We start from the raw sequence: 21,726 nt of genomic DNA, 5'->3' as shown, positions 1-21,726 counted from the left end.
GTGAAATTTTTCCAGGGCACATGGAGTCATTTTTCTTTCCTTTACCACTTTGGAGAATTCATAGCCATTATTTCTTCAAATATTCCTATTTTTTCCTTGTGCTCATTATTAATGTGTTAGGTATGCACATTTTTCTTCTTTCAACATCTCTTTCTAATTTTTCATCTCCTCATTTCTCCATGATGTATTTAGTGTAATTTGATCAGTCTTAACATACATTCACTAATTATTTCTTCAGTTCTATATGTTATTTTACCCATCCAGTGAGATTTTATATAATTTATATTTTATTATAATAGTTATTTTTCAAATCTTACTGGTGATTTTAATAATCTATTGTTTGTCCTTATTTTTGAATTCATATTTTAATTCTTAGAAGATTGATATATATATTAAAGTTCAAGTTTGAAAACTTGAATATCTGAAGTACCTTGTGATATAAATGTGTTTGTTGTTTCTTCAGGCTCTCCCTTTTGAAGGCTTTTTTCCTTCTGTGATTGGAACTTTGATTATGAGCTCATAGTTTTATTTTATTTCCCTCACTTTTATCTAAAATTATCTTTCTTTCTCTCCATTGTCCCTATCTTGCTCAACTTTTATTCCACCCCTAGTAGTGTCTTCCATTTGTGGGATTCTGTCCTGCAAGTGAACCCTGGCTCATAAGTTCCCCAGGGGTCACAGGGTACCAGATGGTACCAGCACTCACACTTCGTGGTGAACCCTTTATGCTTACCTGCTCTGGGACTGGGCAAAGCCCTTTCCAGGTTCAGCTGATGATCTCAAGTTGTCATTACTCACTTTTCAGAAAATGCCTATTGGCTGTTTGGGGGTTTCCTGTTTGGGGTGTCTCTCAGACTCCCTATTGCCTTCCTCTCCTTCCTTCTCCACAGATGCTAATACCTGGTAGGTTTCTGACTGTTTCAGTCCACATTTCTAGGGCTCATTTCAGTTTATTTTAAATATTATCCATGGGTTTCACTCTCTGTTTTTACAAGGGGATTTGAAGGAGATTTAAATACTGTGTTGTTGCTATCTTCTCCAAATCACCTGGGCACTTATATTTTTGTCCCACCATCTCTGGCTTAACAAAGGCTCACAGCCTATGCACCCCTACTTTGCTCCTTGCACACTTAGTTTTTGAGTTCTTGTTTTACTATAAGCACTTGTCCACAGGGTGACCTCACCGTTCGTGGATCAGCAGGTGTTCTTTTTCTCCTCTTGCAACAGAAGGGAAGATTCTGGAAGCTTCCTTTGTCTCCTCTGAGCCCAGCACTTCAACAAAAAGTATGATTTTGTGCGAATATTGTCTATCGTGTCCTCAGAATTAGAGTCCAAGAGTTGTTTTTTTAATGTTACCCCAAACCTTGTTTTAACAAGATTCATGCCTTACTTGCTTAAATTAAAAAGTGAAACTCTGATGTTCTAGTTCTGGGCAATTGTATAAAATTTATTATTAAAACTTTATACAATCCTTAATCATAGAAATATAAATTTTATCTTCTTTAAAAAATTCATTCTTAGTTAATACAAATATGCACAAGCCTTTGAAAAAGAAAAATATGCTTTCTTATAGTGTTTAGGTTAAAGTTTATATTAGGACATATGTTTTTTTCCTAAATAGCATCATTTTATACAATGACTCACTTGTTTGTTTTGTTTTGTCTTGGGACACTTGTTGGGATGGAATATTACTGGAGATCACTTGCTGGAATGGAATGCTAATGAATATTAACATCAATGTAGTTGTTGTTAAAAACAAATTATCACCAAATTCATGATAGAAATACAGATGTTATCATTGGGTAGTGGCTGATAACAGGGAAACTGTTTTAAAATTTGTGTAAACTTGGGAAATCTACATAACATCTCTGTGCTCAGTAGTCTTATTTTTAAAATGTGTATAATAATAGGGGTGCCTGGGTGGCTCAGTTGGTTAAGCGTCCAACTTCAGCTCAGGTCATGATTTCATGGTTTGTGAGTTCAAGCCCCGCATTGGGCTCTGTTCTGACAGTTCAGACCCTGGAGGCTGCTTCAGATTCTGTGTGTCTCTCTCTCTGCCTCTCCCCTGCTCATGCTCTGTCTCTCTCAAAAATAAATAAATACTAAAAAAACTGATAATAAAATGTGGATAATAATAATGATAATATTACCTCATAGAAATTCTGGGTAGAGATAAATAAGATAAAATAGAAGGTGCATAAATAATAATTGGTGTCTATTAAGTATTTATTAATTGGCATCCATGGGAATGAGGATGACAATAATGGTAATAATTATGGCATGATAATGTGTTACTTTTCCTGGGTAGGAACAGGTTTCGCTTATTAAGCTTTTGTGTCAAAATGGATACCATAATAAGAAAAAAATCATAATGGGAAAAAACATCTCACTCGTTTTGGGGTGGATTTAAAACAATGCCACTTTTTAGAGCAAGGGTGATTATACTCATGGAAATTTTGTTTCAGGAGAAAAAGAATGGAGCAGTAACTTGGTTAAAGCCTTCTGAATAGGGACAGCTGCCCTGCTTACTCTCTCTGATAACTCATTCTGCTAGACCTCAGAGCAAGTCTGTGTATAAGGCATATTTGGTGAAATGTTTGTCACTGTTGATTATTAGTCTTTGGGTACCAGCAATGTGGCCTCATTCATTTATTGGTGATGTTAAGTTGTTCTGACATGGCCCTCAAGACAGCTGTGTCCTATCCTCAGAGTGACAGGACAGACACTCAGAAAGGATTGCATACATTTATTGAACACCCTTGGCTTCACTGTGTGCAAAATTCCAAATGTGAACTGTCTCTGCATACTTTATTACCCCCGGAGGTCAATCTCGAGAATTCTGTGGATATTGCTCAGTGTAGTAGTTAGTTTTCTTTAAAATGCATGAGCATTTAAAATAATAGCTGCATATAGGAGGCTTTCACACCAAAAAACTAAAATAAACTGGCTATCAACTGCTGCTTTGAACTACAGCAGATCCCTTTGAGTTCTTGAAAAAAATGTTAACTCTTAGAATGTAATATTGCATCAAATCACTTACACATGATTCATCAAATCAGTTGAGAAAATAATTGTAAGCTTTTAATATTTCTACAGAGTCAAAATGATGCAGTGAATTAGATAAAATAGGAGGAGTGAAAATGAAAACAAAAATTCGTGCAAAGTTACATTTCTGTCGATGCTTTAGGATCCCAGATGTTTACCTACAAGTATTTCTTAAAACGTTACACAAATCAAAATAGATTGCTGGTAGAAATAAACATGCAGTATCTGCTGGTACACATGTTTGCATTATTTAGGTCATTTTTATTTATTCATCATGTTTGCTAAGAGTACACAGAACAGGCTGGGCACTACACAGGAAAATTTATCTTTAAAAACAAGAAAAATGAAATTCATGATCTATGCCATCCATGTGGATTCCTTAAAATTTTTCTTTTCTCCAAATTACAGTCTCTTTTAACCTTTCCCATTATTTTACCACCCTTACATTCTCATGCTCAGATGACGAAGCCTTGCTTTTCACCCGAGATTTATCATTCCGTGTTTTCTCCTTGACTCCACCCCTCTTGCCTCTCCTTGATGTCGACTCCCACCATCCTGCATCTTCAGTTCTCGTTCTAAGAAGCCCTCCTCCCTTCACCTGCGAATATCCTCAGACTCTTCTGGCATATAAAAATTTCCCTTGCTCTTTCTGCTTCCTGAAGTTGTGCTTTTGCTCTGCTTTCATTTACAGTTACACCTCTTCAATAAGTTTCCCACCAATTCTTGACCAAATTCCTCAGACTTTTATTTCATGCAAGCTGAGTATTAACCTCTGACACTGTCCTCAAATAACTCACTTAAAGCTCAACCCAGACCTCCTAATTGCAGAGCTTAATTACCTTCTCTCACCCCTCTCCCATTCTCAACCTCTCTGATGCATTCAATGTTGTTGGGCTCTCGTCCTTCTTGATGTTTTCCTCTCTTGGTTTTCATAATATCAGACTCCGTTTTCTTCAGTCTGATATTTTCTCAGCATTATCTTTCTGCTATTTCCACACACACACACACACACACCCCGCCCTGAGGATTGGTTCTTCCATTGTCAACCTTCTTTTCTCCTCTTCACACTCTTTCCCAGCAGGGCCCTTCCACCTTGCTATCTATCTCTTTGTGGGTAAGACCCCAAGGTATTCTGAAGTCTAACCTGCCTTATCAACTCTGGTCTCACATTTTCAAATCTCAGCATCACTCTTTGTCTGCACAGGCTCACGACTGACCTTCCTATCTTATTCCCCCTTCTTTCCTTTATTCCTCAACCCCAGCAAATCCCAAAGGGAATTGCCACATGATTTCTATTCTTTAGTCACGTAGACATAAACCTTCAAATTCTACTTTGCGTAATCACCGTTCTTTTTGTCAGGCTCTAATTCAGTTGTCAAGTCATGTTAGCTTTGCTCTTTCTCCTCTGAATCATTGCAGTGACTTTTCAGCAGGTCCCTTTCTGATTTCTGTCATTCTTCCATTTCACATCTACTAATAAATTAAGTTTTCCAAAACTTCAAATTGATTAAGCTATTTAGATAATAAGTGTTCAATATTTCTTCATGGAAAATTTAGAATACATTCTACACATCTTAGCTTGAGGATCTAAAGCCTCTATAGTTCAGTCTTAAACTACATTTTATGTCTTTTTTCTATAATCGCTGTGTATACCTATAAGAGATACCAAACCAATTCAACTGTCCATGTTCCTAATTTTCCTCCATCTTTTGATACTGTCATTCTTTTTTCCTGTATTTTTCTTCCCATTTCTGGCTATATGATCCTTCATGGTCTATCTCCCATGGGATAGCTTCCAAAAAATTTCTTTGACGTCCGTGGGAAGAAGTGATTGTACCACCACTGAAAACATCTCACGCTTGTTTTGATGATTGTTATATACTACTTGCAACCCATAGTATCTTATATTTGTTTGGATACTTGTCCATTTTCTCTACTTGACTGCAAATTACTTCTAGGTAGCATTGTCCTTTTCTTCTGAAAGTGGAGATAGAATGTTTAATTGAAAGATTGAGGGTCTAGAAGCTCAAGAAATTCAGCTTTATACCTTCATTTAATACTTTAAAAATGTGTTGCTTAACACATTTTAAATCTGCTGAGTCTCAGTGTTATCTTGTAAAATGAAGCTATTCCACCTATTTCTTAGTGTGTTATGAGACGTAAGTGAAAATGTAAAGTACCTTGTAGGGCACCTGCACAGAAAAAGAGCTCATTGTAGTCATTGTTGTTGCTGAAAGAGTAGCTATTTCTTAAATGAATAAATTACAAGAAAACTTTAAGGTGGCATTTACTTTGTAAAACTAAACTAATCTTTCAAGAAATATGTTTAGGGACACCTGGGTGGCTCAGTTTGTTAAGCATCTGACTGCAGCTCAGTTCATGAGTTCATGGTGGATTCCGTTGGGCTCTGTGCTGACAGCTCGGAGCCTGGAGCCTGCTTCAGATTCTGTGTCTCCCTCTCTCTTTTCCCTCCCCCTCTCATGATCTGTCTCTCTCTCTCAAAAATAAACATTAACATTTTAAAAAAATAATAAAAATAAAAATATATTTATATTTTGACATTTTTATTTTATTTTTTGCTTATTCATTGGTTTCTTTTTTCTATGCTATTTTCAATTACAGGTTAACTTTTGTAAAAAGTTTTTTGCTGCTGCATACATTGCTCTTTCTACTTTAAATTCCTTTAGAAAATGTTTGTTACTTTGGTCTTTTTTAAAGTTTTTAAGTTTAATTCCAGTAGAGTTAACATACAGTGTAATATTACTTTCAGGTGCACAATATAGTGATTCAACAATGCTATACATTACTCAGTGATCATCAAGATAAGTGTACTCTTATCCCCATCACCTATTTCACCCATCCCCCCCCCCCACTCCCATCTGGTAATCATCTGTTCTTTATAGTTAAGAGTCTGTCCTCAGTTTGTCTCTCTCACCTTTCTTTTCCCTTTGCTCATTTGTTTCTTAAACTCCACATATAAGGGAAAGCTTATGGTATTTGTCTTTCTTTGACTCATTTCTTTCACTTAGCATTATACTCTCTAGCTTCATCCATGTTGTTGCAAATGGCAAGATTACATTCCTTTTTATGGCTGAATAACATTCCATTGCACATCTATATATACCATCTCCTCTTTATCCACTCATCTATTGGTGGACACGGACTACTTCCATAATTTGGTTCTTGTACATAAGGCTCCATATTTTGAAATGATTAAATGGTTTTTATCCTTTCTCTATTGATGGCATGTATCATGTTGATTGATATGCAAATACTGAGCCACCCTTACATCCTAGGAATAAATATCATGTGATCATGGTGAATAATTTTTTAAATGTATTGTTGGATTCATTTGCCAGCATTTTGTTGAGGATTTTTGCATCTATGTTCATCAGAGATATTGGCCCATAGTTCTCTTTTTTTGTGGTGTCTTTATCTTATTTTGGTAATACTGAGTAATACCAGAGTATTACTGGCCTCATAAAATGAATTTGGAAGTTTCCTTTTTTCTTTTCTTTTTTTTTTTTTTTGAATAATTCAAGAAGACTAGGTATTAACTCTTCTTATAATGTTTGGTAGAATTCGCCTATGAAACTGTCTGGTCCTGAACTTTTGGTTATTTGGAGATTTTTGATTACTGATTCAATTTCAGACATTTTTATGTTACAAACACATAGGGGACATCATAAAATACACATGATGAATTTATACACTTTATACGAAGAAGAAACTGAGATTCCAACAACCTTTAGAAACCACTGTAAATATGTTTCTAACTTATTAACATGCATATGTGTGATAGTGTTGTTAAATTTATTACAGTTATCCAAACTTAGAAGGGACAGTTTTAATATAGAAAAAAAAGAAGAGAGAAAAAGAGAAGGTAAGAAAGCCAGCAAGCAAACAAGAAAGAAATTGATATCTAAGCCTAAATCTAAAAAATTTACATTCATTGTGTATTTCAACTCAGTTTAAAATTTTTCTTTTAATGCAATATTAACAGTTAATTGGCAAATGGTTGCTATTATATGTAATAACTTTTGCGTAAAATATATATGGTAGGTGAAAGCGCATACCAGATATTTCTTCTGTAATAATTTTTAATTTGAAGAATTCAGTTTTGCTTTGTCTGTGTTCTGCTTATATCTTGCATTATTTTACTGGTTCCTGTGTTAGAGAAATAAAATGTTTTGTGTTTTTTTCTCAAAAGGTGACATTTACTCTCTTGTTTTCTCAAATACTTTGATCTATATATAGCCATATGTAATATATGGCTAATAAACTTACTTTGAATAATTACCTTTCCTTTTGACAGGTTTATGTTTAATTATTTCCTTTTGTTAATGTTGGTTATTTTGTAGAAATAGAATTCTTCATCTGGAGTAGCATTTCTCAATGTCATAGTCTATGGATCCCTAGGGTCTCCAAAATCCTTTCAGGTGACCTGAAACACTTTACATAATAATATTCAACCACTATTTACCTTTATTGCTCTCATTTTTTCATGAGCATACAGTGGAATTCTCCAAAGGCTAAATGATATGTGAGAAAGTCATCGCTCTTTCAGCCAAAGAGCTGTTTGCTTGAGAATCCTTATGTTTAAAAACAATGTCTGTTTTAATTTCTGTTACATTAATTATCAATAGACGTAATCCACATAAACAAAAGTTTTTTGAGGTCCTTAATTTTTTAAGACTGCTAAGAATTTCTGTAACCAAAAATCTGAGAACACCCTCATAGAGAATAAGAAATGGAACCAAGATAAGATTGTTTGTTGAGAATGATAAATCTGTCATTTTTACTATAAAGTTTGTTAATTCATATATTGAATCCATGTATTTATAAATACATGTAATTGTACATCATAATAACTGTTGGTACTGCAGCTAAACTCCACATTTCTTTATGTTCTTGGAATTTCTCTCAGCCAAATATTAATTACTGTCCATATTGATGCTATATATATATATCCATATGTATTAATGTTATATACACTCAAACACACACACAAACACACACACACACACACACACACACACACACACACGAGTCTCCTTACTGTCAACATACTGGCTTTTTAAGTTGTATCTGTTTTCAGCCTCATAGAACCAAGGCTACCCTTGACCCCATGCAGACAAAGACTTATCTCCTGAACTTTCCTAAAGTCCCATTCTGCTCTCATTCTGTTTTTGATTAATGGCTGGAGACCAGTCTTGGAGCTCAGCAAAAACTATGAAGCAAAGGGCAAAGAGAATTTCTGATTTTTTTTTCAGGGCCTTACACTTGATGACAAAATAACACACACACACACACACACACACACACACACAGAGGCGCCTGGGTGGCTCAGTCGGTTGAACATCCGACTTCGGCTACCGTCATGATCTCACGTTCGTGAGTTCGGGCCCCACATCGGGGTCTGTGCTGACCGCTCAGAGCCTGGAGCTTGCTTCCGATTCTGTGTCTCCCTCTCTCTGCTCGTCCCTCACACATGCTCTGTCTCTCTCTGCCTCTCAAAAATAAGAAAAACTAATAAAAAAATTTTTTAAATAACACATGTACATATTTATATATAAATATGTATATACATATATGTGTACATATTTATATATTTTATAAAATTTATAAAATTATATATATATATATATATACACGCATACATGTAAATTTAAGTGTTGGAACAGACACTTATGTGATATGAAGCAGATTATGGAATTGAGACAAGGAAGGAGTTCCTTTACTTCATGATAAAAACCAAGCACTACTTGAAAATACAAAATTTAGACCTATCATGATCATTTTATTGTTTTCTTAGATAGCTAAGAACCTCTGTGTCTGTAGCTGTAATTTCATAAGTATAAAAGAGTTATACAAAAGCCAGACTTTGACATCAGCATGTTTAAAAGATTGAAATGGTAGCAACACAGACAAGACCTCTCATGTGTTCATGACTGTTATCGTGGAGAAGTCTGATTTAGATAAGAGGACAGAGTCATTAATACTTGTGATTCCTTTGGAATCTAAGTTTCTATATAAATAAAAGATGAAATCTACAGTTTGGAAGTCTGGATAATATTTTCACTCTTAATTGATTAGAATAAGTTTACCTAAAATACAGTGTTTAGGCAAACAGAACAGATATATTTTCATCTTCATTGTTATTATCATTTTCAAATACAGATAAGTAACTCTTCTATTCATCCCACCAGAAAGAAAATGGATTGTTAGAAGAGGGACACTCTTTCATTTCTGCTCTGCACAAGTTCATGGTTTATGCAGTCGGCGACATAATGCATAGGTTCTGAAATCGGAGAGAACTGAGTTTGGGAGGCCAGCCTCTAGAGGTGGAATGGCACAGTGACTAATAACACAATCTCTAAAGCCAAAATGCCTGAGTTGAATCCCAGGTTTCCCCACTAACTAGCCCTGGGATCTTGAGTCTCTAGCCTTCAATTTTCCTACCTACAAAATGGGAATAGGAATAGTATCCACTTCCAAGGAGGTGAAATGTGTTCTCATTTATAAAGTGTTTAGAACAGTGGCTGGAACATAACAGGAATAACATTTATACTATTTGTGAAATAAATATAAATCCTCATTCAAGTGGTTCTGATCCAGGTAGACTGGGGTCCATGGTTCAGTCCTGTCACTTAATTCATTCTGTGACCTCGGACAACACTTAACCCTCCTCTGCTCCATCTATATAAGAGATTTAAAATAAGAACACCTACCCCACAAAGGGGTTGTCACAATTGAATGTGGTAACACATATGAAATAATAAGGCCCAGCAGATGGTAAGTATTAGCTATCATTGCTATCAGTAAAAGTGAGCTCTTAAATCACGCAGTTTTGCCTATTAACTCAATGCATGTCACTTGTAAACTTTTCCAGACAACTTGCCTTCTCTTTCTTCCTTTTAGACACTTTTAGTATCATGACCAACCAACACCACAATTTACTGCTAGAAAACTAAATTTCCTATGATGCCCCCAGCTAATGAGTACCTCCTAGGATTTCCTTGTTGCTGGGAGTGGCACCACTATTTTCTTCCAAACTCAAAAAGTGCATTAAGGTATCCCTTATTATATAATCTCTTGCATTCACATGTACTCAATCCTATTTAATTGTACCTATGAAGCCTTATTTATACTCAACTCTGTCAGTGATTTCCAATTGCAGAAATCATTGTTTTGATGTTGACTGTTAAAATACATTTCCAATTTCTTTCTCTGAATCCATTCTCTCATATTCTAGTCTTGTTATTTTTACAAAGTACATTAGAACATGATTTCCTTCTTGAATGACCTTCACTGGCTAGGACATTGAGTAGAGAATGCTCAGCCTGACATCTGTCTTTCCACATGATAACATTTTCTAACCTTTGCAGATGCACTTCTCCTGCCCTCCTCAACATTCCATCTGCTCCTTGAGTCTCTTCTGTTCTTTGCTATATCTAGTCTTTCTTCATATGATTGCCTTCACTTGAAACTTGCCATCTCCTTCGGTCATATTCCCCTCTATATTAAGGACCCATTCTATAAGACAGGGACAGAGCACCAGGTGGGGAGGGGCAGACAGAATCTGAAACAGGCTCCAGGCTCAGTGCTGACAGTGCAGGACTCAAACTCATGAGCTGTGAGATCATGACTTGGGCTGAAGTTGGATGCTCAACCTACTGAGCCACCCAGGCACCCTCAAAGGACCGATTTTAAATTAGACTTCCTTTTTTAATGAAAAGATACTGTTTACTAAGGGACATATGCAGAAAATAAAATTCATTGTGTTCTAAAATTATACAAAGTATACAAATCACTTTTTAAAAATCGATGTTCTAATAGCTATGATGTTCCAGTGATGAGTTGTGGATAATTCTTCCTTCCCTTCCATTTCACAAATAAGATGCAGGTACACTCAGATCATCACAGAATCCCAAGGCCTCTGAATCATCTGATTCTGCTTTCCAGTCATTGTCCTTAGGCTTAGGAACGTTTGTCATCCCTGTTTGGCTTGGAGATTGCACTGTCCAGCTTAGAGAACTCTAAGGCAACAAATATCAAATTATTCACTTTTAGCATCTTGAATTGTTTATTCTTTAGACTGGAGTGGGATATCTGCACTGACGTGACCCTAAAAACTGACAAAAGTAAAACATCACATTCCTTATTCTTGTGCAAACTTAGCAAGAAATTGAAACATCTGTCCTATTTGATTCCAAAATTGGGTGTGGCTATTATATATCGCTATTTCTTGATTTCTTCTACATCTGATCTTAAGTGTATTTCTTCAGATAAACCTTCCAAGGAAAAAAATAAAAATAAAAAATAAATTAAACTTCCTTCATAAAATGTTTTCTTAAAAGTCCATTGGCACATGTTGATACATCTTTTATGGTAATTATTATACCTTTTTAGAGTCATATTTGTTTTATCCAAGCCACCACTCACCTAATCAATGCGCAAGTTATAAAATTAAATGGATTGTAAGTGTGTTATTTCTTTTTTGTATGCTGAGCAGTGACAATTGCGGTACATTCATTATTCCTAGTTCAGTAAATTTCTGTTGCTGTTAAGTTGCTTACACAGAGACTGCATCTCTATAGCAACTGCCCTAGGCTTGCGGTTTACCTTCTGGTGCCTCTGTTCTCCCGGTTAGCTTGAGCAATTGACATATGACTCACTTCTTGCCAGCTTTTATCACGTAGCTAGTTTATGCTGGGTCAGAATACAGAATTTGGAAAAGAGAAGCAGCTCGTGTTTTTATTCTACCCATATTTATTTCTCCAGGGATAACAAATGAATCCAGAGCATAAACATCTTAAGCTTATGTGTGCTATAATCCTCAAAAATAAAATCTGTATTTCTTGTGTACAAGAACCTTGCATTAGTTTACTTTTATAAACATCCTCCATAAAAATTAGCAGATTCTTGCTACACAATGAAAGTGTAACTATCATTTGCTTCTTTTAAGAACTCTGACATCATTTTAAAAATATAGTTAAGTTACTTCAAAATATCATGTACCCATTTATACCTTTTCTTTATTCATGGCAGCTAACAGAGCAATTTCAGACCATGGTCATTTAATCCAGCATTTAATTGAGTTAAGCTTGTATTTAAATATTTCTAAACTAATCAGGGTGAAATTTTAGTAACTCACTGCTCCAGCCCAAATGGATGCTCCAGTCCACAGTTAAGTGACACTGCCAACATCAGGAGCAAGGGACGCTCAACACAAGGAAGCCACGAATGCCCTGAACTAGGTCCTTGGATGAAGTGAAGCCAGTTTGCAACCAATTTACCTGAGACCCAGATGTAGAGAGTAAATTATGGCCAGACCTGGAGAGGTTCTTTCCTGGTTCAAACTCTGCTCCAGCCTGACAAGGAAAAAAACAAACAAACAGCTGTTTTGGGGTCTCAGTCTTGGCCTCCGAGTCCTGATGAGACTTTTTTCACCAAAGTTGCTAATTAAAAAATAAAATTTTTAAGTAGTTTAAAAATATTTACTGCAAAAAAGTGGTCGTAATTTTCTTTTTTCCCATTTTGTTCTTTTACATAATAACATCTGTTTCTAAAGGTCACATTTCTTTCTTATTAGAGAAAATTTGCATACTGACCTATTTTACCCCTTTTCTATTTATTAGTGAGCAGCTGGTATGCAAAATCTGAATAAATAATAGAAAACCGACCCTCTTTCAGTTCATTAAGAATGCTAAAAAACTGATGTGAACATTTAAAGATCATTTAATTATATTTTCTTAGAATTATCTCTGACTTAAAAATCTTCCACATTATTCCACATGTGCCTGTACACAAAACAGCAAGTAATTTACATAATGTAAGCTAAGAGTCATTGTGTATTTGAGCTTTGGTTCAACTTCTAGTGTCTTTTAATTGCCTCTACAATTATCCATCAAAAGACTAAAATCTAATCAGTCCACTAATAAAATATGCTGGCGGATATTTTTCTCGGGATCTAGCTTATGTATTTATCTCCAATGTCCTAAATTCCAGAAGTGTTGGTAGTTTGGGGAAGGAGTGTTAGGAGCCAGAGAGGAGAGCCACATTTGGGAGCATCACTGCAGGTCCTTCTTATCATAGCCAGCTTTTGTCAGCCCTAACCACAGCCTGATACGGTATCCATTGCCCCCCACCCTCTTCCCAAGTCAGAGAAGTTGCCTTGTTTGTCAGGAAGTTCTTGTTCATAGAGACACTAAATGCTGAGTTCGCAGAGTAATAGATCTTATGATTCAAAAACCTTAAATACAAAATTTCTTCTTTGGGAAAGCTGGAAAATAGACCATGGATTGATGTGTCCTTTCTTTACTCTCTAGGAGAAGATCTGGAAGATGTACCGGCTTCAAAGAAAGCTGAAGGTGAACTTGTTGCTTCAGTGTATTTAGGAGTTTTCTCTTAAGGCTATGATGTTTTGTCTGTTTTATTTAACTATTCTTGATTTAGTCTTTAGCTTTTTCTAAGTAATATTTAGATGGCAGACCCATTTTTTAGACAAACAGCTTTTTTACATTATTTGGAAAAAATATGCATATCTTCACATGTTGAAGGCACTAGACACTGGTTTATTTAAAAGTAAATATTAGATGCATTTATTGTCCAATCTGCTTACAGGAACAATATTTCAAAACCATCATTTCACTATTTTTGAATTGAATGGGGATGTTATTTGATAGAAAGAGAACCAGATAAATGTTTAAAGGTGAAGTTGACATATTTTTATTAAAAAAATTTAAAACAATTTGCCTATACTAACAGCAATGGCTAGAGAAAGGAAGGGAGGAAGGAAGGAAAGAAGGAAAGAAGGAAGGAAGGGAGGGAGGAAGAAATGGAAGGAACAAGGAAGGAAGGAGGAAGGAAGGAAAGATGGAAAAAGGAAGAAAGAAAAGGCTCAAACTTCAGAAAAATATATCACAACTAGATACATAATCTTGAGCAAGTCTTTTCAGGACTAAATTTCTTTATTTGTATTGTAAGAGTTTCAACTGATTTTATTTTATTTTTTTTACTGAAGGGTTTCCAGAGTCCCTAGAGTGGCATGTTATATAATAGATATTTTCTATTATACTTCCAAACTTGCCTATAAACAATAGAGCTTGTGTAAGAGTTGTTCTTGCCATGAAAATATATGTACTATAGCAGTGCCCAGAATTAATTAACAGTATAGAAAATAGTGTTTTGAGGAAAGACACAAAGAAATGGACACCTGAGTCTTAGGATGATTTACACTTGTCCTAAGATATGTTTTTGAATACTTAATTTTTAGATTTTTTTGAAAACTTGAATTATTAAGAACAATAACTCTTAACATGTTTTTGACTTCTAGACAATTGCTTCTCAAATCATTTTATACATAAATCATCTGACAATCTTTTTAAAATGGGATAAATGTGGGTTGGGGCCTAAGAACTACCTTTATATATTAATATATATAATTAATATATTATATATAATATATATAATATATAATATAATATATATAATTAATATATATATTATATATATTATATATATATAATTAATATAATATATATAATTAATATATATAATTAATATATTATCTCTAATATAATATATTGTCTCCAAATAACAGTGAAACTCTTGGAATATGGATCACACTTTGAGAAGAAAGGTCCTTGAACATATTTAGAATTTGTTGAAGTCTAAAACCTAACTTTTGATGAAAGACACATGCATTCACATCTTTGTTACCTTTCAGGGTTTTACAAGAAACCCCCAAAGCCCAAAAGTGAACAACAGTTAATGTGAACGCTAGATAAAGGGGTTCAACTAGATAGCTTCAATTTATCCATCACTAGATAAATACATGGCACTTATCACTACTGTAGAGAAATCCATGAGCCAGATGAGAAAAGGGACTAATACAGGACACCAGTCTGCTGATATTCTTTCATGGCAAAGATGATTACTAAAAACTTAAGCCCCTCAAACATTTAGAATTACATTGGGGAGTCTGGCTGGCTCAGTCAGTTAGGCATATGACTTTGGCTCAGGTCATGATCTCATGGTTTGTGAGCCTGAGTCCTGTGTCGGGCTCTGTGCTGACAGCTCAGAGCCTGGAGTTTGCTTCAGATTCTGTGTCTCCCTCTCTCTGCACTCTGTCTCTCTGTCTCTCTCAAAAATAAATAAACCTTAAAAAAATTTTTTTAATTTAGAATTACTTTGAAATATTCATTATTTAGCCCGCTCACTCTTACATGTTATAACTTTAAACATTAAAGACCTCTTCTAAAAAAAAGAATATGTGCATCTGCTAGCACTCACCCACCAACATCCAACACATCAGGACCAGTGTTCCTGTTTGAACAAGTACATACTGAACACCACATTCTTTTCTTCCACTGGCTCCTCTTCTGCTACTGGCTCTTAGCTATAAATTTTAGGGTGAGAGATTGAATAGAATCTGAATAAGAACCTAGAATATATTATAAAGAGGGAATTAGCTCCTGTTTCTTTCATATTGTGCAACCGTTTAGACATTTTTAGTTCCCTACATATTTGTATAATAGCTGTGAATGTACAAATTATTTACTTTCATATTTTTGTATACACCAGAAGCTGAAGATGTGTACTCCACAAAGAAGCAAAAAAGTAAGTTTATAATTACTTTAAAACTATGAAGTCATTCTATATTAAAGGTAGAAGTATAAACCGGCACTTTAGACCCTTAAGAAGACCAGGATGAGAAGAAAAAGATTTTTAGCACAGACATGATGAATAACATTAAAGTAGGTCACTTATATTTCAAAAAATAAGCCCACCACTTTTTGTGTCAAGCAAGAGGCACGTATTTGGAAGAATTACAAAGTAATGACTGAAGTGGCATTTATCGCAGACCATTCTACACAGCTCTGATCCTGTGCACTCTCACTAAACTTGTGCTTCAATATGTGCTACTGTCTGCTTTATAATCAGACAGCTGAAGTGATATGCTGAACTTTCTTATATCAAAGAGAAAAAAATGTAGAAATAAGATTCAGCAATTCAATTGCTTAGAAACTCACTTCTTTTAAGATTGAAAGTTCTTTTTGGTTTTCTAGATATGTGGCAGGCTCTTAATAGTCTTTGGATCGTTGATTGTAGAATGCAATCAACATTCATGTGCAGTTACAAAATTCAATGTCCAAGATTCTCATCATTCTGATATTTCCAAATTAGATATTTTTCTTCAAATGGTAAAGCAATACATTTTGGATTCGCATTTGCATTAAAGTCATTGCTGGACAGACTAAAAGAAGCAATGTTTGAAATAGGTATGACTGAAGTTCGTTTCGCTTAATGCTTTTAAAGAATAGACATTTATCTGAAGAAATGAAATCAATAATGTTCTCTGGATTCTAACTGCTTCTTTAAGGTGTTTCTGCAGGAAGTTACTAAAATGCCCACTACAACAGCAAATGACTCCTACTCCGTATTAATACTTGATTCACTGAGCAAATATTAAGTGCCTACTACATTCCAAGCTCTGCTTCAGATGTTGAGGCGATTGCGGCAAATAAGAGAGGGAGTCATTACAGCCCTTCATATAATCAGGTTTTGAGAAAAACAGTACTTTTCACTATTATTTCAAAAATCTATAAAGTCAATCTGGGCATGTTTCTGGTTTAAACAGGAGTTTCCCAATTATTAGCCTACTGGTAAAAATTTGTGGCTATGCCACATAAACAGTTAAAGTCTTTATTTTATAAATAAATATTAAAATATAATTCAAAAGAATAGGTGGATTGTATCAAGGTCAATTTCCTGTTTGGAATATTGTACTATAGTTTTGTAAAGATGTCACCATAGTGGGGAAACTGGGTGAATGGTATATGGGAATAGCTCTGTATTATTTCTGACAACTGCAAGCAACTCTATAATAATCTCAAAATAAAAGGTTTAATTAAAAACAAATGAGGGGCACCTGGGTGGCTCAGTTGGTTAAGCTTCCAGCTTCAGCTCAGGTCATGATCTCACAGTCTGTGAGTTCAAGCCCCGCATCAGGCTCTGTGCTGACAGCTCAGAGCCTGGAGCCTGCTTTGGATTCTGTGTGGGTCTCTCTCTCTGCCCTTCTGCTATTCACACTCTGTCTCTCCCTGTCTCAAAAATAAATAAAAACATTTAAAAATATTTAAAAAATTAAAATGAACAAATGAATCAATTCAATATTTTTAGCAAAAAAACTCATCAAATATTTTAAGTTTGATTGGAGCATTTTCTGTAGAAAAACAATACTTCCTATTTCCATCTAACTATAAAATAGTTCTACAGTCTGATATTCCTGAGCCTTTTATATAAGCCTTAACATTTGCAGATGTAATGATATTTCCATTAACAGCCTATCAGCATCAATTAAGTAGATGCTCAGAAATGTGCCCATGTCGGGGCGCCTGGGTGGCGCAGTCGGTTAAGCGTCCAACTTCAGCCAGGTCACGATCTCGCGGTCCGGGAGTTCGAGCCCCGTGTCAGGCTCTGGGCTGATGGCTCGGAGCCTGGAGCCTGTTTCCGATTCTGTGTCTCCCTCTCTCTCTGCCCCTCCCCCGTTCATGCTCTGTCTCTCTCTGTCCCAAAAATAAATAAACGTTGGAAAAAAAAAAATCTAAAAAAAAAAAAAAAAGAAATGTGCCCATGTCTAGTACAGTTCAGCTGGAAGGTAACCTGTCCCTGCTGGACTCTTCTACTTTTAGCACTGATGCTGCCATTCATCTTAATGCAGTCCAGCTATTTTTTTAAATGTTTATTTATTTTTGAGAGAGAGCAGGGGAGGTGCAGAGAGAGAGGGGGGCAGAGGATCTGAAGCAGGATTGGCACTGACAGCAGAGAGTCCAACCGAACAAACAGTGAGATCATGACCGGAGCCGAAGTCAGTCACTCAACAGACTGAGCCACCCAGTTGTCCCAGTGCAGTCTAGCTTTATTGCCATCCCTGGCAGTGGCCCGTCAAAGCCCCAAGCACTTACAACCTTGGGAGTGGGGGCAGATTGTGTTACTGCCTCTCTTTAAAGCTACAACAGAAAAGAAAATGATTCTGGATAAGATGAAGGGGAAAAGAAAGAACAAAGTCAAGATTTCTCCAAACTACTTTCATCACTGAAAACCAGTGATTCAAGTCAGCTGACACCCAGGGAGATGAAATCAGAATAATTCCTTATTGCTTCCTTTAGCTGCTTAATACCCCTGCTTTGCTTCATTCTATTTCATAAGCCCTTAGGCTGATACGAATTTGGCCAGCTTCACCATATTCCACATAGCAGTCACTTCAACAGTCATTCTCTTTCTTGGCCATTGGCAAAAACTCTGTGGTTCATTAACAGAAGGCAAATAGATAAAATAGAAAGCACTGAAGAGTCAGCAGGTGCCCATGATTGTTCGGAGAAGTTAGAGTCACCATCTCTTAACAAAGCTGCTACATGGGAGCATTGGGAGCTCATGCCCTTACCCACCACGCTGCACTGCCTTGCTTGGCTTTAACACATTTTCTGTGTTGCTGTCTGCTCTGACAACAGAGCGGCTACCTGGACGCATTGTCGTAAAAAGTATTCCCCGGGTGCCTGGGTGGCTCAGTCGGTGAAGCATCCGGGCTCAGGTCATGATCTCACGGTTGGTGAGTTCCAGCCCTGCTTAGGGCTCTGTGCTGACAGTTCAGAGCCTGGACCTTGTGTGTCTCCCTCTCTCTCTCTCTCCCCCTACCCCACTCATGTGCTGTCTCTCTCTCTCTCTCTCTAAAATAAACATAAATGTTAAACAAAATTTAACGAACAGTAACTATGCCATCTCAGGAGAGTAAGGGCAAGTGGAAAGCCTCAAGACTCTAAGACCACAAGGCTCTCTGTGGTTTTATAAAAACATTAAAAGAAACAAGAAAAGTCAGTTATTTTTCATATAGATAAGCTCATGTTTTAAAATCTGTAACTATATAACAGTTTTTCGGAGTACAGTGCACATCAATAGATTCCTATGATGTAAGTATTTTGACTTTCTATGCCAGATAATTTTTATTATCATTTGTTAAGGGATTATTATGTGTCAGGAAAGATTTCAAGTGCTTCACATATATTTACTGATTTAATTTCCACAACATTTCTATGAGGTTTTTGCTATCGTCTTGATTTTACATGTGAGGAATCTAAGACACAATGAGGTTTATTAACTTGATAGTTACTGTCAAGGCTATCTAGCTGAAGAACCCATGTCCACATACATTGTATTATCTGGCTGTGATTTACCTTTGTTCCTGCTCATGTTCTGCTTGTTTTAACAAATTATCATGCTCTCTTCCATAGGCCCCATCAGTTTCTTCCAATGTGTCTACTTGGATGGATACAATGGCTATGGATTTCAGTTTCCTGTCACTCCTGCGCATCATCCCGGAGAGAGCTCTGGCCAACGAAGTTCTCCAGGACAAAAGCAACAAGGACAATAGATACACATGCATGGCCCTTACAAGTGCTTTGAGACTTCGACGATAGGACCTATTGTTTGTCTGCAGTGGCGTAGGCAGTTAAAATCATGAATCTGGGGAGTTTCTCTGAAAATGTTTTACTCTCCTGCCTGACCTACAGAGAAAGGGTGGGCAAAAGGATTGAATGATAAGCAAACATGTTGAAAGATATGGCGCTCAAGAATCTGTTATTTGTGTTTGTTGCTAAGTGTGGATGCTTATATTTTCCTATTTCTATTCACTGTAGAGTTGCTTACAAATTAAAGTTTCCTTAATAATGATCTTTTAAATATAACTGACACAATTACAAAATGGAATTCCTGATTCCAGTTAGATATATTCTTACATGAAAACACAGACTATGCTTTCAGTTTAAGGAGTACAGGAGCCTACACAAAAGCTACTCTTTATGATGTGGATCTCTAAACGCAATTTGCCCACTAAGTTGATGTTTAATAGTTTAGTTTTACTTATGTCTCTTTCTATTTTCGTTGTGGCAATGCTTTAAGAATGGGTAATAGTTGCACCAAAGAGTGCTGTAAGTTCCTTGTGATGCTCTTTTACACAGAATTCAAAATATCTCTGAACTTTGGACATGATAAAATGAGGTAGAAATGTCTGATAAACCTTCTCTCTCAGATTTGTCTTAAATTATAATTAGGACATTCACTCCAGTGGAAATATACCATCCAATTAGGCAGGTCTGGTGAATCATTTGTTTGACATAAAGGCAAATGAGATGTAGTATTTTCAGATTTCTCCAGACTATGTCCTAATGAAAATGTCACCTGGATGAAATTTTAGTTCAATCACTAAATTTGGGTGACAAATGCAAAGGCATTTCCTTTCACTTACATAGGATCATTCTGTACAGTTAAATGGGTTTTCTTTCTCAAAAATATATATATATGTATATAAATGAATGTCATCAAAATTGAAGAACTATATTTTAACCATAAGTGCTTCATGAGATGTCTTACTTGTTTTTTAGTTAAGTGGTTATCAGCACCAATAGAACAAATGACAATTTTTAAGTTACTTGATGATCATTGGGAATGACTATGATGGCTTTGTCATCTTTTTGTCTTCTGGTGATATGAACACTTATGTTCTTTACCACATTTTTCTATCAACTTTAAAAGTCATGCCACTGTGACCTTAATCGTGTTTACAGTTGCAACTCAACTTACGACAAATGAACTCAGGAAATAAATTAAGTTATCCTTTCTGGCATTATAATTACCCTCTGCTGAGGTAGCCAGAGCCAATACTAGCCAAGTGACTTATTTTCAACAACTATCAAGTTCTTTAAGTCTAATTTAGAACTCTGATTTACTAAAATATTAGGCTAGGGCATCAGTAACACGTTCAGTATTAATAATGGATTTTCAGTGACTTCGGTGAAAAGAGTTGGTCTCAGACACCTGCTGGTAGATCTAACTCACACCACAAAAGCCAACATTACGATGAACCAAGATTAATGACACTCTTTCGGGGGGACCTAGAGTGTATAACTTCAGGACTGACCAGATGGTATCATCTTGTAAAGCTTCTTCATGTAGCAATGGAAACTTGTGGAGGGGACAGTTGGTAAAGTTTATTGCTCAACTGCTCCTACGGCTTCTTCAATTTAATGAAGAAGGGAATAGAGAGCAAATATGACAGTTGTTTAGATTTCATAGAATGATTTATCCATTCTTTCATTCAATGACTATGTATTAAGTACTTACTCTTTCTAGGACACTATGTTAGGCACTGGACTATGTAAGAAAAATACCAGAAATAAATTCTGTTCCCAGTGCTATGTTGACACAATGTGTGCCCTTGGAAAATTTACTAAATATACTGTGCTTGTTTTCCTATGTGTGAAATAGGGATTTCAAGACAAACAACAACCTGATACCTCACAGATGTACTGTGGACACTGACAACATATCTTAATATGAATATGATGTCAAAATAAATTTCTGAAATAATACTTTGGATGTAGCACTGATTTTTCCTCCGAGTGCTTTTCTACATTGCATCATTGCATCTTTCATTGTCATTATAAAAACTATTTAATAAAAAGTAAAATATGCCAATTTATTGTAATTGGAGTTTAAACAAACCAGTTAAGATTGAAACAATGTTAATAATAATTAAAGTTTATCTGCTTAAAGTTACAATGATGATAGCACTTCAAAAATACTAACTAAACTCTCATCTGTTTGTATGGTTCCATCAAA

General features: G+C 35.7%; 1 protein-coding gene across 1 annotated transcript in view; it reads left to right on the top strand.

The window, feature by feature from the left end:
- LOC125166572 (triadin-like) overlaps window positions 1–21,476 on the top strand; it is a 31,908-nt gene extending 10,432 nt beyond the window's left edge. Inside the window, exons 4-6 of the mRNA XM_047860462.1 lie at window positions 13,377–13,418; window positions 15,634–15,669; window positions 19,341–21,476. Coding sequence (XP_047716418.1) covers window positions 13,377–13,418; window positions 15,634–15,669; window positions 19,341–19,480 — 218 coding nt within the window. The 3' untranslated portion in view covers window positions 19,481–21,476. The remainder of the gene's footprint in view (window positions 1–13,376; window positions 13,419–15,633; window positions 15,670–19,340) is intronic.
- Window positions 21,477–21,726: the final 250 nt, after the last annotated feature.

This window comes from Prionailurus viverrinus, chromosome B2 (assembly GCF_022837055.1).
Source record: "Prionailurus viverrinus isolate Anna chromosome B2, UM_Priviv_1.0, whole genome shotgun sequence".
Taxonomy (NCBI): Eukaryota; Metazoa; Chordata; class Mammalia; order Carnivora; family Felidae; genus Prionailurus; species Prionailurus viverrinus.
The sequence above is the reverse complement of the archived record's forward strand: the minus strand, read 5'-3'. Positions and strand labels throughout refer to the sequence as shown.